Source organism: Pituophis catenifer, unplaced genomic scaffold, assembly GCF_029215685.1.
Source record: "Pituophis catenifer annectens isolate HBS135680 unplaced genomic scaffold, rPitCat1.0.hap2 SCAF_1, whole genome shotgun sequence".
Lineage (NCBI taxonomy): Eukaryota > Metazoa > Chordata > Lepidosauria > Squamata > Colubridae > Pituophis > Pituophis catenifer.
Window position 1 is genome coordinate 243,218,359 of NW_027256881.1, and position 25,804 is coordinate 243,244,162.

General features: G+C 36.1%; 1 protein-coding gene across 1 annotated transcript in view; it reads left to right on the forward strand.

Annotated features, from left to right (window-relative positions):
* The window catches only part of LRRC56 (leucine rich repeat containing 56), a 51,427-nt gene extending 25,879 nt beyond the window's left edge, over nucleotides 1-25,548 (forward strand). Inside the window, exons 4-13 of the mRNA XM_070957376.1 lie at nucleotides 3,053-3,113; nucleotides 6,872-6,968; nucleotides 8,838-9,035; nucleotides 12,938-13,115; nucleotides 19,674-19,871; nucleotides 20,518-20,582; nucleotides 21,134-21,264; nucleotides 22,361-22,563; nucleotides 23,574-23,925; nucleotides 25,356-25,548. Coding sequence (XP_070813477.1) covers nucleotides 3,053-3,113; nucleotides 6,872-6,968; nucleotides 8,838-9,035; nucleotides 12,938-13,115; nucleotides 19,674-19,871; nucleotides 20,518-20,582; nucleotides 21,134-21,264; nucleotides 22,361-22,563; nucleotides 23,574-23,925; nucleotides 25,356-25,548 — 1,676 coding nt within the window. The remainder of the gene's footprint in view (nucleotides 1-3,052; nucleotides 3,114-6,871; nucleotides 6,969-8,837; nucleotides 9,036-12,937; nucleotides 13,116-19,673; nucleotides 19,872-20,517; nucleotides 20,583-21,133; nucleotides 21,265-22,360; nucleotides 22,564-23,573; nucleotides 23,926-25,355) is intronic.
* The last annotated feature ends 256 nt before the right edge of the window (nucleotides 25,549-25,804 follow it).

Consider the following 25,804-nt stretch of genomic DNA (forward strand, 5'->3'; position numbering starts at 1 on the left):
GAATTGTTAAAGATACCTTAATCTGCAAAACAGTTGCTTATTTGATATTAAAAGTTCACTGAGCCAACAAGTGTAAGGCAAATAGGACTTGTCAGAGGAGTTCTACAGTTAAATTTCCTCATGTCTGAGGGGGAATTTGAAATGCTGTCTGTCCATATAGGTTTGTCAGTGAGTGGACTGAAGTGAGTCTATCCTTTTACATACTGAATTTCTGGGGGTGTACCCTGAAGAGCTTGCTCATTTGTTGATTGTGTGTACTTGAAACAGAGCAAACAAACAGCACTTCTATTTTTTATATAAGCTAGCTGGTATCAAGAAAGCAAGCAGATACTGTAAATATAATGGAATTAGTTGGCAAGAAAAGTTCTTAACAAAATTCTCTATAAAATAACCCAGAAGCGAGCATTAAAATTAGATATACACCACCTGTCAGACTATTGATTCAGATGGCTGTTCCTGTCCTTACTTATAGGTAGGTTATAAGCTTTCTGACAGATAGAAAGCAACAGGTGAACAGCTAGAGAAAATCACATTGAATACCCGAACAATTAGCACAGGCATCCCTGAGGGCTGTGTGGTCTCTCCATTACTCTTTTCTCTATATACCAATGACTACATCTCTATGGATCCATCTGTTAAAGTTTTAAAGTTTGCAGATAATACAACAGTCATTGGTCTCATTCAAGACAATGATGGGTCTGCATATAGATGCCCTGTGGTGCAGCCAGAACAATCTGGAGCTGAACATGCTTAAAACTGTAGAAATGAGAGTGGATTTTAGGAGGAGCTCTTCTATTTTACCACCCCTTACTATATTCAACAGCACATTATCAACAGTAGAGTCCTTCAAGTTTTTGGATTCTATACTCTCCCAGGATTTGAAATGAACACCTAACATTAGAACAAACCATCATTAAAAAGGCACAACAAAGAATGTTCCTCCTGCATCAACTCAGAAAGCTCAGACTGCCCCAGGAGCTGTTGATACACTTCTGCAGAAGAATTGTTGTTGTTTCTACTTTTGTAATTGTCTGGTTTGGTACAGCAACCAAACAGGACAGATACAGACTTCAACAGATAGTTAGGCTCAGAAGGAGGGCTGAGAAAATATCTACAGACCCTCACTTCCTGCACATAAACTGTTTCAATTCCTCCCTTTGGGATGCCGCTATAGGGCATTGCATGCCAAAATAACTAGACACAGAGACAGTTTTTTTGCCTCATGCCATCACTCTACTGAATACCTAATTCCCACAGTACTGTTTTATGTATATTTACCCATGTAGAATGGCTGTATTACTATTATCCTTTTCATCTTTTCTTCTACCTTCTCTTCTTGGTATCATTATTATGATTATTATTATTCCGTTGTTTTGCATGTACACTGAGAGCTACTGCACTGGAGACAAATTCCTTGTGTGTCTAATTGCACTTGGTGAAATAAAGTATTCTATAAGGGCCATTATGCTGGCAGTATAAACATAGCTAATGAATAAGTTTCTTTGGGTAGTGATCTACAATTTATGCATTACGCTTACTTTCTTGTCTGAAAATAATATAGCCTATATCAAGGTATGGTTTTATAGGAAAAAAACAGAAAGATATGAGTAGCAAGTGGCACATTAAGGTGGGATGCAGTTTTCTTGAGGGAATACAAATTGAGACAATAAGAACACCACAGAGATGACACTGAGGGAGAAATGGAAAGGAAAAAAAAGAAGGGAGTCAACTGTGTGGGTTAGAAGAGCAAAATTAGAAGGGTGATGAAATTTCTGAAAAATCTATATTTTTAATTGTTTAGTTTAATTAGTAATTCAATTACTACTCTTTTTCTGAAAATTCTGGAACATTCTAAAATGTTTAAAGATTCAGAGACTTTAAGCCAATGAATTAATTTTGTTGTGTACATCACACTTTCTAGCAAAAAGTACTTTTATATCGGAAAAAGTTACTTTGATCATGGGGGGAGGGCATCTCTAAATCCCAGATTTAATTTTTTTTAAAAGTTAACTATAAATGTCTTTCAACAATTATAATGCAGCATCAATATAATATAATATAATTCCCAGTTGCCACTTTTAGTGGATTTGGCATGGTATTATCATTAAAAGGAGAGTTATTAAACAATTTCAATGTTTAGATAATACTAATGAAACTACTACTTATAAGCTATAATCCTCAAATATCTGTTCGCAACATGGGGCTCAAGGGATGTGCTGAGAAGATTCCAAGCCAGCATGGCAGTTAGCCAAGTTGCTTGTTTAAGAATATTATGTCCACCTTCCTTCTCTTTATACAAAATAGCACAATAGCAGTTATACCTATGAGTAGTCTTTGCTTAACGACTGCTCATTTAACAACAATTTACAATGGAGTTTTAAGCTATATTGAGCTGTGGTGGTGCGATGGTTGGAATGTAATACTGCAGGCTAACTTACTTCTCACTCGAGGAGTTTGATCCTGACCGGTTCAAGATTGACTCATCCTTCCAAGGTCGGTAAAATGAGGACCCAGTTTGTTGGGGGCAATATGCTGACTCTCTAAGCCATTTAGAGAGAGCTGTGAAGCGGTATATAAGTCAGCAATTGACTCACATTTATTATCAGTTATGATCAGAATCCTCATCATATAAATACAATTTGTGACTTTTTTCTCATTTCCCACAGAATACGGCAAAAAATCCACTGAGTTGATATGCTGGATTTGCCTAAAAACTACAGGGTTCACTTAATGACCATGTGAATTGTTTAAAACCATGGTGACGTGCTTTACAACCATCCTAAAAAGAGTTGTAAAACAAGTTCAGTAATGGAAAAATGTTATATTTTATGTCAGTTACTAGTGGCCTAAAATATAGTTGGACATAGAATGCATCATTTCTAGGCAACTTTGGTAAGAAATGTTTTTGTCAAAAAAATTAGACATCAGAAATCAGTCAAATGTCATGGTAAACAAATGTACAAACTGAAATTAAAATAATTGAAATTAGATGTTTGAGAGGATTACAACATATATATTTGCTTATATTCATTTTTCTTTCCTGATCTTACAGGTTCTTACCTCCCTAATCTGAAACAACTAAAACTGAATGGAAGTATACTTACATCTGTGAGGTAAGAATAATAACTAGAAAGAAAGTTAAGTAAGAAAGAAAGTTAAGTCAGAAGTAATATTCAAGTCTCTTACTACTTATAGCATTTCTTTCTACTTCAGAGATTGACCACACATTTTATCTTTTGTACATAAGAAAAACTTGATTAAGTCTGTTCTTTAACTGTAGTGATTTAAGATTTAAATCTTAAATCTTAAACTATGCAAATATATTACATTATGTACTTGGTTATATCCAGCCTACAAAAGCATAAATTATTATGCATAATTTTTGGACATTAGTAATCAAATTACTCCTTCTATAGATTTAAAAGATATTAAGAGTCCTTTGCTTTATTTTTTCCTGCAGAGAATCTTGCAGTATCTTAAAACTTATAGATAACTCTAGTGAGGTAGAATCCAGTCAATTCATTATTCCTATCATAGGGAAGATTGGATTTCTATACCTAGCTGGAAAAAGAATCCACTATAGTCAGAATAAACTGTAGTTTGTAAAGTAATATTCTTAATTTTCCTTCATTTGCAAAATTATGTTTCCTTCAGTATTTGTAATGTTTATCCAATATTGCATAGGTAGAAAGCAGCACAATCTGGAAAATTTGATGAGATTGAGTGTGAGGGAAGAAATTAAGGGCCCGTCCACGTTTGACCCCTGCCCAAATAGGCTCAATACTTTGATCTAATATTGTCTCTGTTTAATAGTTGACCAAAGTTATTTCTGGTGTAGCTGAGATTTAACGAGAAATGCATCACATGTTTCTAGTAGAAGTGCTACCGCTTTGTGAAGCTTGCAAGGACATTATTTCCATTTATTCTTCAGTCTGTCTTTGGGATTTCTTTCCCTGCAGGGTTTAAGCTTTATGTAACTATTTTCTCTTTGTTTTAATAAACTGAGCAGAGATGTGGCTCCTTGCTGACTTTGGAGAACTCAGATGAGCCTGAAATTTGGATGAAGAGATATCCGGGTTGCTTATAAATTTGTAGATGACACAAAATTGGATGGAATTGCTCATTTCTAGAGCAATAGAAATAAAATTCAAAATGCTCTTGATAGGTTGGAGAAATTGATTCCAAATAGAATGAAATTTAACAGAGACAAAGAATTCTTCATTTAGAAATCAGATGTCAAATGAATAGAAATAGAATTAAGAACATTAGCTTTGTAATAGTACTTGTGAAAAAAATCTTGAAATAGTACCAAGTAGTTGATTTCAAAAAGACTATGAGTCAGCAATATTATGTGCTGCAAAAGTGTAAAATATATTTTTATATTTTACTATATTAACAGAAGTTTAGCTTCTAAACTAAAGGTAATTAGGTCCTAAATTGAATACTGGGTCCAGTTCTGGATATCACATTTTAACAAATATTCAGGCAAACTAATATAGGTTTTGAGAACAATGAAGATGATTGGGGATATTACATACTACAAAGAGGGACTGGGGAAATTAGGAATATATAACTCTGAGTATAATAAAACCAAGGATGGATATGATAGTATTCCCCTTCAAATTAAAGATGTTATAGAGATAAAGGTCAGAACCCGTTCTGTTTTTCCAGAGTTCAGCAATTGTTAAATGTTGGGATTTTATGTTTTATAAAACACACTTGTTTTAGTTATGAATTCAGTAAAAGATTCCATTGTTTTGATACCATAGTAAACAAAATCCATGTAATATTTACTGCACATATATGCAGTAAAAATGATGTATTGTCATTGCAACCAATTTCCTGATGTAATCAACTTTTATGTTCCAGATTTAGTACTCTGTGAATAGACATAAAAGTAAAGTCTGCCTCAAGTTGGGCTTGACTTCTAATGGCTAAGGGTGTATGTCTGTGTTATTTCCTTGGCAACAATGTGGACATGGTTTTACAGTGCCTTCTTCTAAAATTTCTTTCTGCTTCCCTGTGTAGGCTACTACTCTGTAAACTAGTTTAAAAATACTTTCAGGCTATAAAAATAACCACACAGGAAAGCATAATCCTAACTTTCTCTTAACACAGCTCTGCCTGTACTTGCTTACATGGAGGTGAAATTCATTGAGATCATTGCAAGTTTGCATCTGTCTTTCATTGCTAGAAAAGTTGTTTATTTTACCTCATTTCTTGCCACCTGATTTTTTTTTTTTGTATTGTTGCTGGTTGTTAACAATACAGTAATTCTAATGATATTGATACTCTGGGAGTTTTTAATTCAGTACAAAACTTGATACGGTATGCACAAACTGTACATGATACAGGTACCATGTCAAATTTTAAAAATTTGATTGGAAAAAAAAATTAAAGATTTGATACCTGTTCCAAAGAAGATCAAGGACAAACAAAATATTTGATGCCACAGTTTACTAATTGTTTTAATATTTACTTAATTTGTATAGCTACTCCCATTATAAATTATACATTTCATACTGAGCCCTGCCATACTGTTAGACTATCTAGATTTCTGCTCTTCCCAAGTTTCCAAAGTAATCTATACTTGCCTGAAATGGTTTGGCCTGGAAAATACCTGAACTTGATGAGAATAACAGTTGCTTTATGACGTGCTCAGTTTTGGTGTCAACATGCTAGGCGAGGAAGTTATCCTCCAAGAAACTTTTTCCATGCACAAAGGGGACAGAGTTCCAAATATGGAATTTGCATCAAGAGCATTCCTCATTGACATCATTAAGTGAATGCAATTAGTTGTTAACCAAGGATCCACCCCAAGCCAAGCCATTCCAGCCTTGGTCTTTCTCAGTTCTAAGCTTCAATAAGGTAAGTGACTGCCATATTCCCAACCCCATCTACCTAGGGCCCAAAGTCTGATCACATGAGTGCAGGAATACTTTTGTGGCCATATCCTCAGGCACAGGTTGTAGTCCCTTCATTTAGCACCATCATAACTTTGCATGGTGGCTGGATGAATGGTCATAAATTGAGGACACTTAGAATGAATTTGTTAAGATGGAATTGCTTAAACTTCTTTATCCCAAATTATTGAAAGGCTAATGGCTCTTTCATCTTGTAATATTGAAATGTTCATTTGTTCTTTATTTGTCACATTTTACATAATTATCTCTTTGACAGTGCCCTTTTATTTCTACATGAATACATATATACAGTTGCATAATTGTTGTGATTTGTTAGTGTCAGTTGAAACTAGTGCCAATGCATAGTTCAAACTAAGCAAAACTGTCCTGATAGGGACATTCCAGATGTTTCATTACCCAAACTAGGTAACATCATCAACAATTAAACTCAGAAAACACCCTCATTTCAATCCTGAGTTACAAATATTCTCCTTTACTAAAGACACTCCATTTTTTTTCTTTGACCTTTTCTTTTTAACTCTCCAGATTAGATTTTTTTTTTTTAAAGTATTTCAAGTTTTGGCCAACTAATAAACACTGAAATAGCAATAGCAATAGCACTTAGACTTATATACTGCTTTACAGTGCTTTACAGCCCTCTCTAAGCGGTTTACAGAGTCAGCATATTGCCCCCAACAATTTGGGTCCTCATTTTACCCACCTTGGAAGGATGGAAGGCTGAGTCACCTTGAGCCTGGTGGGATTTGAACTGCCAAATTGCAGGCAGTGGGCAGTCAGCAGAAGTAGCCTGCAGTACTGCACTCTAACCACTGCGCCACCAAGGCTCTTGGTGGCTTTGAGTTTTTTGTTTGTTTCTCTGATGTTAAACAGCATATTTTCATTAACTTCTAAAGATGAAGCTACTCCTTTGATAGATAATGGTGAATCCTGGTGTTTGTTCTTTTAAGGGACCTTGGAACAGCACTGCCTCGTCTTCAAGTCCTATGGATGGCTCGCTGTGGGCTCCCAGATTTAGATGGGATCTCTTCCTGTTGCTCTTTGAAGGTAGGAGAGTCAAAGACTTAATATATCGTTTTGCTTGACGTTTACATAGTGCACAGCCCTTACTACTTTGAAAGAAATTAGGTCTCAAATCCATGTTAATTTACAGTAGTGTCCAGTTTAAGACCAAATTCCATTCCCAAGGTCCATCCTTAACTCAAATTTGTGTGTTAAGGCGTAACACAATTATTGTGTTGATGCTGGATAATGCTGCATAAGTAGTATTGTGTAATTATTGTGTTAATGCTGGATAATGCTGCATAAGTAGCATTGTGTAATGAACTTAAACTTTTGTATGTTTAACTTGAATTTTCCTACAGTAGGCTCATTCTCCTTATACGAGGGTGTCCTTAATCCAGGGATTGGCTGTATTTTTAAAAAAAATTATTGCATTTTAAAAAAACGTATACATATAGGTAAAATCTGATTCGTAAAATACTGCCTTGTCCCAGGGCTGTCTTAACGCATGGGCCTGATGGGCACTTGCCCGTGGGCTCCACGAGCATAGGGGCCCCATACTAATCTGTGTATGTTAACCCTTCAATGCACCTTGTATCATATAAATACAGCAACATATTTATTACATTTTACTGTATTTTTTTTATTAATGCTAACATGCAAATATATATTTAATTTTATCGACCATTTACATTTTTATTCCTGTGAGTAGTTGTCATAGGGGCTCCAGTACACTGCTTTGCCCAGGGCCCATAATGCTGTTAAGACGGCCCTGCCTTGTCCAATGGCATTTTACTTAAAAAGAAGTATCGTAACTGTCAGATGGGAAGTTGAAGTAATGTCTCCAATGAAGACAATGGCAAATACTTCCTTCTTGGTGCTAAGAAAACTACATACAAATGTATTTGTGAAATCACAAGGAAAAGAACTTGGCCTGAAGATTTTCCATAATTATCATTAAGGAGCCCTGGTGGCACAGTGTTTGAATGCAGCATTGCAGGCAAGCTCTGCCCGCAGCCTGGAGTTCAATCTTGACTGGGCTCAAGATTGATTCTGCCTTCCATCCTTCCGAGGTGGGTAAAATGAGGACCCAGATTGTTGGGGGTAATATGCTGACTCTGTAAACCTCTTAGAGAGGGCTGTAAAGCACTGTTGGGCAATCTATAAGTCTAAGTATTATTGATGATGACAATGATGATGATGATATCGATAATATCCATTCAGTTGTGTCTGACTCTTGGAGATTCTATGAGCCATAACAGAACCAGAATTTGTTAATTCAGTAGCCAAGTCACAATAAACTTAAAGTGAAAAAAAAGCCAAACCTGTGGCTTATTCTATGAATCAAAAATTGCTTCAACTTGATCTCTCATTCTAGAATATGGGTGTCAAACTCGATCGCGTCACGTGATGTATCACAATTTTTTTGCCTTTGCGGAGCCAGAGTGGCTGTGACCTGCACATGATGCATCCAACCTGTAGGCTACCAGTTTGACACCCCTGTTCTAGAAGATGTATTTTAAAAACAGGGATGGTTTCTAGTTTTTTTATTGGCAAACCAGAAATAGTCTCATTTTCTTAATAAACCAAAATTTTAAATCATGGTTTGTTTTTAATCTTCTAATTTTGGCAATACTGGGCATAGACCATAGTTCCTATTTTTCCTATTATCTGTTGCATAATACTAAAGAAACCATGGCATATTGCAGATTTTATGTTTATTAGCCATATACTGTATGCTAGGAGTAAAAGCCTATGACAACAAACAAGCAAATGAAGTTCATGCTGCTTATTTATAAGAAAGTCTGGGAGACTTCCTTTTACTATTATGTCTTAATTGTTTGTGACTTATTATTTTTATTTAATATATCACATTTCTCCTTAATATTGAAAGAGTCCTTCAATTTTCTTTAGGAACTCTACATAGCCTACAACAATATTGGTGACCTAAGTCAGATTAGCATGCTGGAGAACCTTGAAATTCTAGATTTAGAAGGAAACAACATTGAAGATCTTAGTCAGATTCAATACTTGCGGCTCTGTACTAAGCTGACCAATCTTACAATAGAGGGAAATCTTATTTGCTTGAAGCCAAGCCCGCAATCTTCAGAGGTGTGTGCTAATATGCTACATGTAATCTAATATGTATCTTGCTGATTTATCTCAATGCAATCATGAATGAGAGCTGTGGTTTAATGCAGCAAAGTTATCTTTGTGAATTTTGCCTTGGAAGAACTGTTTCCCAACCTGGATGAATAGGTAAGTGGCATACTATAACTCTTAATACAGAGAAGAAGACTTATACTTCAAATCATTAATCTTGGAGATTTCCAGCACTTTATTCAGCATTCTGAAGACAGAACACTGCAGTAACAGCATAGTTGCTAGGAGAAACCCTAGTGAAATCAGTACAGTACAGTACAGTACAGTTCAGTGAAATCAATACAGCTTGTGGTCACTTAGTAAGATTATACACTGCTCAAAAAAATAAAGGGAACACAAGCAGAAGACATCCGAGATCTGAATGAATGAAATAGCCTTATTAAATACTTTGTTTGTTACATACAGTAGTTTTGTGTTTCCTTTAGTTGTTTGAGCAGTGTATAAACTACTGTATGTAAAGTAGTTCATTCAGATCTCGGATGTCTTCTGCTTGTGTTCCCTTTATTTTTTTTTTTGAGCAATATATTTTGAAACAGCAAGGAGAGATATGTGTACTAAAAATTACCCTTTTTAAAACAATTTTCTTCATTTCTACTACTGAAGTTCTTTTGTGGCCTTGCAAATGACTTCTGGAATTCTCAAGAGTTTGCAATGCTAAGGAGAGACTGCCATGCCTGAAGCAAAGCAGCATGTATTTTTGTATGCAGAGTACATAATGCAATCAAGCAGAACAAACTGAAGTATAATAAAAAGATGATATAGAGTTTTGGTTGAGGGTTCTAATTTGAAGCTGGGTTGAGGTTATATCTTGCAGTCAATGCAATCCTCCTAAATCACTTTGCAACTCATTTTTTTCTGTATTAATCATTGCTCTTAAAAGCCAAATAGCAGTTGCGGCCAGAATCCTTTTTCATCAATTTCAGTGGGTTTGCTAGATGTGCCTGGCCATTGTCAATTCTTTCCCAGGGAGAACTGCTATTCCTTCCAAATGAATAGGCAAGTAGCACATTACAAATGTGATGTAGATAAGATTACTTTTTCTTTAATATCCAGTTAGATTTATTAAAATAGATGCTGTTGGGGTGGCTTTTGATGACTACCGGTATTTAGAAACTCAGAATTAAGGTGATTTTTTTTTCTCTATTATATTAAACTCCCTGTAAAAAATTAAAACAGTAGTAAAAAACAATAATAAACATGGTAAACTTCAGCTATATTTGTATAAAGCATGTAATTGTAATGTTATTTCACTTGAATAATGGCCCCAGTTAATTTCATGTTATTACCTTAACACCTCTAAATTGCCTGAGACTAAGCTATATTAGGATCTTCCATGTGAGCCTACTATCTATTCAAATCAATAATACAAGGCCCAGTATTTTCATGTGTGTGTGTCTTTATATATGTGTGCGTATTTATGACTTTTGAAGAAATTGTTAATAGATAAAAATTGTGTCTGGACAATTATAATGAAATATCTTCCTTTATGAAAGCATTGTGTTAAACTTATAATATACATGCACACATACACTCACACACGCATCATACATCGTTGTTGCATTGCTTTGGGGGTTTTCTCCTTTTCTCTTTTTGTTTTTTGTTGTTAAATAAAACTACTTCATATATTTATTCACTATAAAATAAACAATCTGGGTTCATTTTCTATCTTTCTTATGTGTAACAAATACATGGCTCTTTTCACCCAATTTAATATCTGGTTTATGAGTTCTGTATTTTAGAAAGATTAATAATTATAATTGTTTATTGGATTTTGAGTTGGGCTTTTATCAATTTTTATTGTTAGTATTGTTTTTCTTATCTTAGAAAACTTTATTCCTGACCTGGTATACTCCAAGTGTTTGGAATTACAATTTCCACATAAGATCATAGAGTTGAAAGTTATTTTAGATGCCATCTAATCTAACCCCTACTCAAAGCATGACTCACTAAAACATTTTTTACCACTGGCTTGAAATCAGAAAAAGTTTTAGTTGAAACCATCTGAAAATACTAGATGATAGCAGGCATTTTTAGACATTGTGAAATTGAAGGAACCTCAAAGGTCTAGTCCAAGAAACTGTTAATTGAGAAAATCTGCTCCACCACTGCCCTTACTCAGCTTTTATTTGGACATTTCCAAAGAAATGGAGTCTGTCATCTTCTATTTATATTACAGTGTTTTAATCAAGATCTCTCTTTTAATTTGAAATATTTGTTTTATGTCCTTCTACCTGAAACAGAAATACAGTGTACTTGCTCAAGTAGCTAAATGTGATTCTCACAGAGAGAACTTGCTTCTATAGCTTCATCCCCTTCAAGAGATATGTCACTCTGGCTATTCTCACCTTCACACATTTTACATTTTTGTACAGTTAGTCCCCATCAGAAAGCTAGAACTATCTTGATGAATGAATAACAATCATCTTGCCGCTTCTGGCTTTTGCTAGAAAGCTGAATAGCAGCTGTAGGGACCAGAAACTACCAAAAACTGAAAGAAAGAAAGAAAGAAAGAAAGAAAGAAAGAAAGAAAGAAAGAAAGAAAGAAAGAAAGAGAAATTTGCATATTGATTTAAAATATTTTATACTGTCTTTTTAGCTTTTTAAGGTGGTAAGTAGCTACTTAGTTTGAAAAAAATAATAATTATAAACAAGATTTAAAAAACAAAAAATAAATAATGTTGATTTCCTTTTATTCAGTGTGAGCAATTAAAGAGGAAAATTTTGCAGAAGTGTTTTCTTCAGTATTCCAAATGCTTACTCTTAGTCTACATTGTGGTTGAAGCACAACAGGGGAACTGGACTCTGTGTGTTAGGGGCCTCTTTTGATTTTCACATTAGGGATAAGAGAAGACACGTAGATTGTCCTTTATTGCTGACTTTTGTTATAAGAAAATGTTACAGAGGGAAACTTAGAAAGAGAAGCTCCCACACTTTAGATCAAGGATTGGATTTTTTAGATCAGGGAAAGGGATTATCTTAAAAAAAAAAAAGAATTGTGAGGGCTAGCAAAAGGATTTTCTAGGAAGGACAGACAAAAAAGATGACTGCAATTTATTTAAATTAAGGCTTAAGCATCTTTGAATTCATGGTCATCCTTGGAGTGGGCTTCTTACCACAGTAACTAGAATGGTTTCTGTTCATACAAGTCATTAAATTGGTTTCATCTAATATTAGGGCCAAATATTGGATAATGATAATAGTCACTGAAGGGGCAATTGCATGGCTGTTTTGTTTATTTGTCAGCAAACTGTGGTTGTGGATAAAGGTGATCTGCAGAGTCTCAAGATTAATCAGGCCCCTGTAGCAGTTAATTTGCCTTTTTTAAAAGATGCAGGTTTTTCTTGTGGTCATTGCCAGACAATTGGGAGGCAGAAACCCAGACCAATCTAGATGATAAATGACATAGACCTCTGGTAGCAGACACTATCTTATCTAAATGTGTTAATTGGAAGATAAAACAAATTTAACAGTAATATATTATGTGGTGAAGATGGGAATAAAGAGGCAGTAGAAAAATCTGAGGGAGAAGAAAAATAGATATTAAAAAGTTGACAAAAGTTTTACGGACAGTATTTCCCAAAAGCAATTTGTTTAATAGTTACCCAAATAAGTGATTAAAGTGATTAAATAAGTGAGTTGAAATGTATTTACATGGGATGCATGTTTAGGGTATCTGTAACTAAATAGTGCCTGGATTTTATTTATTATCATAAAAAGTGCTAATCTTATAAGAAGTTTAGCTATTGTTACATTTATAGTTATTTTCCCATTTTACCTGTTCCTCAGATTGTTTCCTATAAATGTGATCAAAATAACTAAAAGGAATTCTTTTCTCTGGGGCTTTTTTCTAGGACCCAGATTACAATTACAGAGTTGAAGTGAAAAAACTCATCCCTCATTTAAAATGTTTGGATGAAATACCAGCAAATCAAACTGCTATTCCTTTTCCATGCAAAATGAATAAGGACTGGCTTATTGTCAAGGAATCAATCAAAGAAGGAAGTTTAATTGAGGAAGCTTCAGGTTCAGGTGTGCTAAATTATTTTATAAGACTTTGTTTGATTACCAATAAGAGAAAAGAATATCTGTACATACATACAAAACTGATTATCATTACCAACAATGGGATATGTTTACTTATTTGTCCTATCTATATGGCCGCCCATTTCACACAAAGTGACCGTGGGTAGCATGAAATAAAATTAAGTATCATTTGGATGCATAAAGAACAGATGTTGGGTAAAGCTAAACACGGTAGCAGTAGAACTGTGCTTTTAAGTATTAAAATATAAATTATGCAAAAATAAAAAAACAAAACACCAACATGTAGACCCTACATGTATAACTTATAGATATCCTGGAATAGAGATATCTCCAGGCCATTCTGCTATTTTATAAGAATCACAGAGGAAAAAAACCCATTAATTTTATATTTTTCAGGGGGAAATGCCAAAGTAGTATTGGACTTGGACCAGATTAGGTTCATGTTGCCGTTCAGCCATAAATCTTCTTGGGTACTTTTCAGCTGGTATCTGTTTGTCAGCCTATCACATCTTATAGAATTAATATTGTGTTAGGAGATATGCCCATATAAACTACTTTGAAGTCTCAGGGAAAAGATGTGCTATAAATGTAATAAATTTGCATAAATTGAGGCTTGGGTGGCATGTTACTAGGCAGTAAGGATGAACCATAGATAATTAAAAATAATACTTTCTAATTATATGAGGAATAAAATACAGGTAAACATTCAAATATACCATATATAGTCACATATAAACCCATCCTCATATAAACCAACACTTCAATTTTTAAGCAAAATACCATGAAAAATGTGCCACTGCAGATAAGCTGATCCTAATTTTTCATAGTATTGTTGTTAAAAATTGAGGTGTTGATCTATTTGAGGAGCTTATCCCAGTGGTGAAATCTAAAATTTGTTACTACCGGTTCTGTGGGTGTGGCTTGGTAGGGAGGGGGTGTATTGTTACGGTGGGCATGGCCGAAGAGGTTGTAGAAAAAATGCTTTTAAAAGCTTCTGACAATCCCAGCTGACTTGCCTGAGAGGCTTTTAAAAGAAAGAAAGCCTCTGCCGATCAGGCAACTCAGCTGGGATCGTCAGAGCCTTGTAAAAGAAAAAAAGCCTCTGCCGATCAGGCAACTCAGCTGGGATTGTCAGAAGCTTTTAAAAGCATTTTTTCTACAACCTCTTCGGCCAAAGAGGTTGTAGAAAAAATGCTTTTAAATTTTTTTTTAAAAGCCTCTGATGATCACGCGGCTCAGCTGGGCATGGGGGGGGCAGGGATTTTTGCTACCGGTTCTCCGAACCACCCGCCTCCAGCGCTACCGGATCGGGTGATCCAATCCAAACCGGGAGCATTTTACCCTGGCTTATCCATAAGTATGCTGTATATGTGAACTTTTAAAAAGTATTACAATACTCTACATACTTCTGGATAAGCCCATCTGCAGATAAGCTGAACCTAATAGTTTTTTTATTTTGCCATAAAATTTCCTGTCTTATCTGTGAGTATATATAGTACTTTTGCTGTTACAAAATTGTTCTAGGGGCCTTTAAGGAGAAAAAGAAATCACTGACATTTCTATAATTTCTAACAAACTATTTTTTTTTATTTGATTTATATGCCGCCCTTCTCCAGAGACTCAGGGCGGCTTACAGTGCGTTAAGCAATAGCCTTCATACTTTTGTATATTTATACAAAGTCAGCTTATTGCCCCCACAAACTGGGTCCTCAATTTACCTACCTTAGAAAGGATGGAAGGCTGAGTCAACCTTGAGCCTGGCGAGATTCGATCTTACTTTAATTGCAGACAGCTGGTGTTAAATTACAGTGCTTCTGTCTGTTGAGCTAAACCAGGCTCCTATTTTCCCCCAAATTCATAGTAGGAATGTTCCTGTAGGACTGGAGTGGAACAGAACTGTTTTTTCATATAATAATTAGTATGGATAGTCCTCATTTAGTGACCTCACTAACTGATCACAGGTCACTAAGTTAAACCATGACTATGCTTATGATCTTACTTCAGTTTTCCTTTGCTTTACAGACCTGTGAAGGTCATAGATGCAAGGATTGCATTCTCTGTGTTTGTTATGAGGCAGTCACCAATAATGTTATAGTTATTTCCAAGCATTAATCCATATGAGGGGCATATGAATCACAAAGTTATTTTTTCATCACTGTCATAACTGTGAATGGTCACTAAGTGAGGCAATCACTAAATGAAAATTACTTGTATGAGCATACGCCCCATATGCCTCTTTTGCTTGAGAGCAGCCTCACGAGCCACCAGTCTCTTCAGGAAGTGATTTTGTATGCTGTGGTGAGATCCCACACATTCCCAAATGTGGCTTCCCATCAGTCTGATTTCAATAATATCAACTTTTTTTTCTTTTCAATCTGCTCTTTTAAGATAGAAGATTCTTCCGTATAATATTCTTTTTCATCTGAAATCTCCTGATGATTTCCCACTGGGGCTGCCACCGCCACCTTGACTGCTTATATACGATTTTCCCTCAAACCAGTCATATGCTGATGGGTAGCATATCTTTTAAATTCAGCTACTCCTTGGATCTTAGCATCTTAAATTGACTTCTTCATAGGCTGATTAAGTCTAATAACTCACTCTTTATTTTCTGGGGCATCTCACTGGATAAACTATTTTATATTTTCCCAGTTGCATTTAGGACAGAATGCAAATTGTTTCAAGGGTTATATTTAGTTAATTGCACTGTCTGCCCCTCATATGGATTAATGCTTGGAAATAACTATAACATCCTTGGCGACTGCCTCATAACAAACACAGAGAATAAAAATCTATCCTATTATATAATCATTAACCAAATAATTGTTCACCAGGACTGAAATCTCTACTATCCTTTCAAGTGGAGGAGTGGAACTGATGGGAAGATACTGGATTCTTTCTCAACATGCTATTTTTTTCTTCAAAATCCCCAAATTCTTTTGTATACATTTTGCTAATTTGAGGCTGAAGATTGGGAGCAACAGACAGGCCAAGATTTCAACATCTCTCAAACTGCTTTTCATTTCATAACTGTTCAATTCAAGCTTGTTTTAAAAGACATGGGTCTGTTGCCACCATCCTTTCTGTTGCTTAAGACCATCTTGAGGTGGCTTTTGACCTTTAACCGAATAGCTTAGAGCAGTAGACTTCTAATGAGGACTGTTGTAACTCTTTAATTAAATTGCTTACAATGAATCCTGATCTTGTGCTATTATTTTTGAGGAAAATGTTGTTGTTCTTTTATAATAAGTTCTGTAGCTCTTACATAGGACTAAGTGTGATAGAGACAATTTGTTTTGTTTTGAACTTAGAAAAAACAATCCCACCTGGAAAGCTTTGCAGAATGTTTTGAATTAGCTTCGTTCTGGCAAAGCAAAACCAGATCAGCTTGAGGATTCCATTGGGACAGAATTCAAAATGTTCTGGGATGCTTTGGTTTTCACCCAAAAGCTACAAAAAAGGGTGGGATAGTAATCCACGCATAATGCTACTGGCCAACCAATCTGTGGGATATTTGGTACTACGGGATGTGTAGGCAAACATTTACTTTTTTCTTTTAATGATCTGTAATCCCTTGCATCACCCCATCTCCACCCTGATTTTTAGGCAAACACATAAGCATATAAATCAGAGGCAACTCTAATAGAACAAATAACTTTTTATTCTTACTGTGTTAGAAGATGTATACTGTGTATAAGACAAAAAGCAAATCCGTTCTCAGCATTTGTTAGTTAGCGGTTAATTAGCATCTCCCACCTTCCTAGTCTCATTGGCACCAAGCATAATTTCATTTCCAGTCTTCAACTATACTGTAAGGAAACCCTATAAATTCTATACAGTTTCCTTAAATACTTCCAAGCATTACTAGTGGATTGTGGCTGCTGGTGGCTGCGAAAAGATCCTAGTGCTATATGACTGCATGAATAGCATTGATTAATATTAAAACAGTAAGACCAAAGACACCATGCCACCTGCGACTCCATATTTGCCAGCAATGCAACATTTAAATAAATCTACTAACAGCCCATTAACAAAACACAACCAATGCTCTGCATACAAACAAGCAACCAGACAGACAGAGGCAATCAGTTTCTTAAACTCACCCTGTAGTATATACATTAGAACCTCAGCAAACAAATACAGAATTTTATTTGCAAGCAGTCAGATACAGCCAGTAAGACTATGAAAAGCATTTGATGAGTGCTTCACAAAGCACATTTGTTGAAATGTTAAGCAGGGACATATTCAAGAAGACTTTGGGCATCTGCTTTGAAGATATTCACCAATGACCTTCATCTGTATGTATGTGCATAGCTGCTTTAATGGCAGACTTAATTGAAGTATTGTCTGAATGCATAAAGAAATGAGGGGCAGGTGAGCAAGAGAACCCTTTGAAAAAGCTCCAGTAAACATTTTAGTACTCCCAGTATTCCATTCCCAAATATCATCCAATCCAGCCAGTAGTAATTCCTTATATAGGTAAAGAAGGGCATTAAAAGCAGGACACAAGACAAAAATCCAGTCAAGTTGCCTAGAGTGCCACTTGAAAGATTTCTTTATTTGAAATGAAGCCCTTGAAACACATGTGCTTATATTGTGTAAACTATTTTGTATCCCACTGATCTTAAAATACATGCTTTTTCTTTTTCCCCTTCTGGCATGAGTAACTCTAGGGAGGCAGCAGGGCTATGAAACTATCTTTATTTTGGTTTAAACAATCAATAAAGATACGACAATAGATACATTTGCCTCATGCAGTAGCACCTTCTGCTATCCACAGAGCTGACATATCATGGCATGAAGACATTCCATATCTTACAGTTTGCTGAAGATATTCCTCATAATGGAGTTTCCATCTCATACGGATAGGCTATCTGCCTGCTGCTTAGGGAGGCTAAAGCTGATCCAAGATGTAAGGTGACATCGGTAGGGGTAGCTATCTGCTTGACTACGATTGTCCCAACAGGGGTAGGACTGACCACTTTCATCCCATCTTTGCTTTTGGCTGTAAGGAAGAGCAGAAGCCTGGCTTCTGATACCATTGCTAGGTTAATCACCCCTAGATTCTTAGAATGTTGGAAGACCTGAAATTTACTAGCCTACACCTTGCTTAAGGCACATAAGTGGAAAATGTAATTGAATTCTTTTCCCAGCAACAGCAATTGCTGTTCTTAGGGAAGTCCTGGCTCCTCCTCTTTTTGGAAAGTTCCTTTAAAAAGTTCTGTCCTCCAGAGATTGGAACCTGGTACAGATAGGGCTTAACATAGGCAGACATTTTTCTCTTTTGTCCTTCTGAATATGTATATCTTAATTTGATACCAGAAACAATAAAATTATTTCTCAAACTCTGGTTCTTCAACAGTATTTAGCAGCAACTGCATTCTGGCCGCACAAATCCAAATTACCACTAGATTGCAGCCAAGAGAGACAAAAAGCTCTTGACTTTGATGTCATCAAATGGTTAATCAATTGGTTGAGAGGCTAGTCATTTTGGAGAAATTATGACAGTATTTGTCATAAGCTGAACATCTCTCACACAGACACACAAAAACCACAACCTTGAACTCTGGCTCCAAGAACACTTACATCACACTTACATCTATATTGCACAAATGGAGGCAACCACTATCTTGCAATTAAAAGAGAATTCTTTGCTGCCATCTACTGGTTTTTAGGTTGATAAGTTAACAGTCCTTTTTGGAGATCAGTAGCAAAATAGCTGAATGGATGAAAAGGCCAGATCCCAGGATGGGACAATCCCAGCATGATCCCCTAAGTGACTGGTGGCAGCTTTTCCTGTAGTAAGTGACATTCAAATTTCAGGCAGAGAAAATGGCAAGTTATTGCCCTTATATAGTGTCTTGTGGAAAAGCAATACAGATAGTACAGCACACTCCCCATCCTGCACATTAAGGGAAACTGTGGGGCACAGTGTGACATGCTACCATGATTTCTCAGCTCGAGGTTACAGGATGAAAGCATGGTAATGCAATTCAGGGATGAGCTCCTTATTTAGTATTTCAGGTATCGCATGTAATATGTATGCATGTTTTTCTGTTTTCAAAATCCTTACATTGCAATGGTCTTTGTGAACGATTACACTCTGTTGCATTCTGACCTGAATAATCACTGACACAATTCATTTGCACAAAGAATTGTGATTAATAAATGACAGAGTGTTCCTGATGTTAGCCTACAAAGTTTCTAATGTTTAGTGTAGTCATGGATGAATCCATGTACCATGTTTCCCCGAAAATAAGACCCTGTCTTATATTTTTTTGAACCCCGAAATAAGCGCTTGGCCTTATTGCCATGCGCTCAAGAGCCCAATTGGGCTTATTATCAGGGGATGTCTTATTTTGGGGGAAACGGTAGGGTTTTTTTGGTAACAGTACAGAAATGTTACTTTAGTGGGAATATTACTTTAATTTACAGACATATGATTTGTTTTCTGTGCTTCTCTCAAGTGGACACTTATAGCATATTCATGTTACAGTATCATGTTATCATTCTTCTCCTGACCCCTACCCTTCTTCGGTTTAGATTCTCAGTTAGGACTCCTAACAAGAAGGCTAGGCTCTGCTCTGCGGCCTGCTGCAACTCACTTTTTACTAGGTTCCAGACCTCAGACTCTCCAGAGATCTCCCAGTGCTCATTTGCTTTCTGGTTGTAGCACTCTCCTGGAATCCACCATCTGTGATGAGATATTGCCTGATGATGATTCAAGTGACCTGACCCATGGTAATGGAACACCTTGTGCTTTTCTTGCACATTTCCTATCCTCTAGCCTCTCCTTAACAGAACATGTGGAAGCAAACAAGACCGAGATTTTCTCTCTCCTATAAAAATGTTTGGATGATATGTCCATTTATCTGCTTATGGTAAATGTATTTACACAAACATTTCCATTGGCTTTCTTTTGCAGAAATTTTTCTGTAACTCAAATTGGGAAATGAACACATGTGTTAAAAATAGTGGTTCAGTTTTATGTTAACATTAGAGATGGTGTTCGATCAAGTAATCTCTTTGTTGTGGCTGGCTGTTCTCAGATCTTTTCCTGCCGAGATAATGACATTTCTGTCACTTTTTTTCCAAAGTCAATTTAACTATTATGCTTACCTTAAACTGAATGAGGAAAGATGTTCTTGAGCACTTTGCCCATTCCTACTAATCCCACCTCAGCTCACAAATGTGTTTTTTTCCTGTGGGTTAGAATAACAACTGACCAAAATAGAAAGTTGGTTTATTTTTTCTGAATATCTCTTTCTAAATATGGAGGAAATATAATTGTATATAAGCTTGTATATGAAATTTCAGGTAAAGAAAACAATTTTTTAAGTATATGAAATTAGAAATTATGACACTTTTTAAATTTTGTTTTTGACAGGTGTCAGCAGAGTTATATGTGGGAACCCCATCAAAGCTCTTCATGCACGAAGACAGAAATTAGGTGTAAGTTTCTTTATAAGTACATTTTTGAAGCGAGGGAACGTTAGAAGGGAGTTGTCATGTAAGAAGAATAAGCCTATGTTTCTCAGTCTGCTGAAAAGCCCACATAAAGTTTTCTGCTTCTTGTTAGGATATGTTGCTAATTAAATTATCAGCCTTTTTCTTTTGATCATGAATGGGTTTCTGGCAAACCTTCTCACTCACCATGGAGATTCATACTTGTGAAAGTAAAGTGGGAAAGCTGTTAGGGACATTTCAAGGGAAGGAACAAATCTGATGTAGAGAAAAACACACCTAAGCCTTCCCCAGGAGACAAATAACAAATGGAACTGGGTGGCAACATTGCCTGATCTTGCATGTTTGCAATAATATGCAGGCTGCCCCTGTTACCTCCAGAAACTGTGGCACAACAGCAGATCCCTGTTGGTATAATAAACATTGGCCACGATGGGAAGATTATGAAAGAAATTAAGATTTCAAAAATAATCCTTGGCAAAATTATTTTTTTTCAGTGGATGCAGATATATTTTTATATCATTTCTCTAATATTGTAGTCTGCAGTAACAAACCTGTTCCAGCCACCGTGTCATCTGGCAGAATATAATTATGATTTTGAAGAAACTGGCAGTGTAAATGAGAGAGACATCTTTGCTGAGCTGAAAGCCTTGCAAGAACATCATTACCAGTAAGAGCCAAAATTTAGTCCATTATTAAGCAGAATTTTTTAGAGTTTCCCAAGATAAATCAGCAAGTGAATATAATCTCCACTTGTTGATGAACAGATTGTATTGCGACACTCTAAAGCCTACGGAAAGACAAACATTAGGAATGTTTTGGTAGGGAATTGTTTATACTGCTTTTTCTGGTTTCATTCAACATATACACAGTTTTTCAGGGTGAAATCTATGAAAGTCCATGAAAAATCTTTCCTTTAATAACTATTCTAGGTTATCACTTCTGGAAAAAATAAGTTGAGCTTTTCTCTTGTTTTCATTGTCATAAGCATGTCAGCCATCTTGTGGCCATGCTCAGGAACTGTTTATATTTCCTCCTATTTTCATTCAGTGTATAATTTACAAAGGAGGAGAAATCAAATAAAAACTCTTAAGAATTTCTACATAGATAATTGTTTATTCAAAATTAAAAACACCCACTTCAGTTCATGCTTTTGCTATCATGTCTGATTTCCCACTTTTAAGCTATTGTCCTCTCTGTATTGGTGGTAGAATCAGTCAACTGTTTAATTATTTGGAAGAGAAAATTCATGATAATAACCAGTCTGCATATTCTGGTTTATTTAATGTTACAGCATTCCATCATGCTCACTATGAGGAATTACTGTGCTAACATCAGTGGTTACAAAATTCCCATATTTAGGATTTTAGGGCTAGTTTTCTTAAGAAGAATAAAGTGGGTGGGTGAGGGGACTGTACTGATGTCAGATTAGAAGAAAAACAAAAACAATGATATCAGAAATAAATCCTAAAGTTTTTTTATGGCAATTATTTTCTCAAGAGAGATTTGCTAAAGACTGAATTAGACTATTTTCCGGGAAATACCATAAAATCTGGGTTTGGGGTTATTTTTTTAGAGCATAGCATGGGGCAAAGTTCATTACAAAAACTTTACTGTGGATTTATTTTTTTTGGGGGGGGGGGCTTCTGGTAATTATTTCAGTTTAAAGATATATAAATTGGATATGGTATGTGCAAATATTAATGTACAGCATGTTATAAAATTTGGGCAGGATGGTACCTAATTAAAAAGTAAATCTCTGGCAGGCACTTGCAAGCCTTCCAAAGAGTGAAATCTCCCCAGCTGCTGAAAATAACACACAATGATGAAGAAGGGGAAGAGAAAGAAAAAGGCTGCAGCCTGAGTGACAGCTGTGATGAAGATTTTAAAGAAGCCTTTCAGGGGGACATCACACAAATTACCACATCAGAAGCTTCTTGTTGTTCCCATCTTTCTCAGGTGTCATCAGGTATAGAACTAATAGGGCAAACTGGAGTGTCATTTGTATATAATATTTAAAGATTAGCGTGCAGTATCATTAAAGCAAGCAAATACTGGGGAAAAGGAGATGGTACTCTTAGCTCACTATGAGAGAGAGAAAAAAAAATAGATATGGAATTTATAGTGTGTTAGAAACAATAGCAGCAACTTCTGCATTCTCCTGTCTCACTACAGGTATTGATCAGCATCTTTGGATGCAAATAATTTAGATGTTACCAAAACGGTTTAACAGGCAAGCCACTAAGTTGAGCCAACTCTTTGCTGTGTAAACTCAACTACAGTACTGTAGTTCATGGTTTGCAGTTGTTAAATGGCTTAGCACGGTGTTCAAACTGTTTAGGAAAAGAGCTGAGAGATACATTGAGAATCTGAACAGATATATATATATATATATATAATCTTTTAATCATAGTGGAATTACATAGAAAATTGTTACTCAAATTCTAGCTTAAAGATTTTTAAATTCTGCTATTGTTTTTCTTTCAACTGTGTGTGATTCTCAGAGAATGCCTGGACAAGTCCCTGCAGTTTTTCCCAAAGTGGGATTACAGAAAGGGATTAGCTCAAGGTTTACCCATATGGCTTTTTTTGCTTAAGGTGATACTAGAACTCATGGTCTCCCAGTTTCTGACCTGATGGCCTTAACCACTCTACTTAAAATTGGTTCTCAAGTTCTGCTTAGCACCTGCTAAAAATGTGGTAGAAGAAGCTGTTCAGTACAGATTCTAAAAAAACTATTTTCAGAACTGCAAATCTAAATATTCTTTATTATTAGGCTATCTAAAATATTCAGAAAAGACAGATATGGCACTGAAATTGAATGTGATGTATAAAATCATCAGTTTAGAATTTTGAAATTATTAAAGTTGGGAATTCAGACCATTCCATCCGGGTAAATTCCTCTTATAGAACCCAGCAATCTTTTGGATGAAATACTTTGTTGCTACACTGATGGTGTGCTTTTCCCTTACATTTCAGATTCATCACATAGCCTCGCAAATACATTACCGAGCATTGTAAAGCGCTCTCTCCAACCTTCTCCTCCAAAATGCCCTTCACCTGGATCCATGGGTGTGACAGCTGGACTTGTGAGAGCTAGACACCTGAAAATACCTAATTCAAAAAAAGCTGTGTTAAAGCTGCAGCCTCCATTAGTTGTGAACAGGGATGAAGTGCAGCATATGGCTGAAAGGACTGCTGTTCTGAATCTCCACAGGAAACCAGATGCACCCTCTAATGCAGCACTCTTCACACAGAGGCAAACAGTTTGTGGCAGCAAACAGATTAGGAGACCCATTTCAGGACCAGCAGCATTTGGACCAACAAATAGGTTTGGATCTTACCCCCAAAGTATGGAATAAAGGCCGGTTCATATTATGATATTGGGCCAGGTTAGGTATATTTGAGCTTGCTTAAACCACTAGCCTAATGCTATCACAGTGGCCAAAAATCTAGTGACCCAGTTTTAATTTGGGGCAATGTTATTATTACATCCTACAGCTGGTCCTCAACTTATGAGAGGTCGCTTAGCAACCATTCAAAGTTATGATGGGTCCTTAAAAAGATTACTTATAACCTACATTTAAAATTCTAGGCTGTTTCCCCCTCCTCCATCATATGACCACATTTTGGGCATTCTGAAACTGGCCTGCGTTTATGGCCGTTTGAAATGCCCTGCAATCATATGATTACAATTTACAATATTTTTGCCAGAAACTGATATTTACTTCCAAATTCCAGCAAAAAAAACACCCTATAGTAAATAATGGATTTGCTTTATGACTGCAGCATTCATTTATGACCACTGCAAAAAAGATAGTAAAATTAGGTGGCCTGCTTAATGATAGTCACAACTTACAACTGAAATGGTCACAAGTCAAAGGCTACCTTTATAAAGTCTGGCTAAAAGATAACAACCAGCCTGAAGTCACCAAATAGGAATCCTTAACTGAGATTTGACTTGGAGCTGAGAATCCCACCCTTAGTCCAAAACCTTAATCATTATCACACATATATTTATTTATTTATTAAATTGCAAGCTAATTTGATCTTCTCTTGCTGAAAGTGTTGCTGTTGCTGCCTGCTATCCCTTGGTCTCTCATCCATTGAAAGAGACAGAAGTTACCTGTTCTTACTTCTGTAGCTATGAGACACAGCCAGGGCAGAGAAGTGATCATTTTTTCTACCCTTCTCCATTTAGCTCCTGGGAGGCTAGGTATGCAACCTTCCAATAGCCATTGCTGGTCTTTGAGTAGATTCAGTTGGTCCTTGTTCACATGCTCACATGCAAATGTGCTCACTGTAGAAGATGAGCCTGCTGAAATTTTAATTTCTGGAGTTTTAGAAAGGAGTTATCTATTCTTTCTTATAGTTAAAATATAATTTAAGCTATGCCTAAGCACAAGAGAATTTAAAAACATTTGAATGTGATACCTCATATTCAACAGGTATTTTCCCCATAACTAACAATCTACATGTGTCACTTTGTTCCTCTCCCTGATAACATTTTTAATTTATAACATTATTGCCACCTTGATTCTCTGCCACCACCAACCAGCAATTCATTATAGTGTGGCGGAAAAGTATTCAATGTGACAATACTCTGCCATGACTTAATGGAAGCAACAGTCTAGAAATAGTCTTCAGTAGGAGCCCAGTTAATGACCAAAGCATTGGAGATACTTAGAAGAATAGAAGGATATCTGTTCTTGTTTGGTCCAATAAACCTACTTTCTAATTTGTTGAATTTCTTCTCTTTAGAGCCACTATGGATAGAAGCCTACCTAAGACAATCAACCATCATATACCTGCCAGTCATTCATACACAAGTATGCCAGAGAGATTTGCAGTGCTGAACATGGGCCACCCTCTGAGCGCCAAAGCTGCCCTGCAGAGCTTGTCAAAAAGGCCGGATATCTCAATGATTGCTCAAAGCAAGACTCCCCAGTTGTAGGAAATGCCTCAAACAGCTGTGCATACCTTGTTGCCAGGTCTTGGCTGTACTTGATTTCTCATTTTCCCATGAGCAACACAGGCCAGCTTCTCTGATTCAGCAGCCTGATTCATCGCTGAGGATGACAGTGTCCCTATGCAAGCAGAGCAGTTGAAAGAAACAACTTGATTTCTCTCCAATTAAACTGCTGCTGTGAAGAGAGAATCAGTCATTCTCCCCACCCCCACCCCAGCAACTTTTCTTTTTAGCAGGCTTT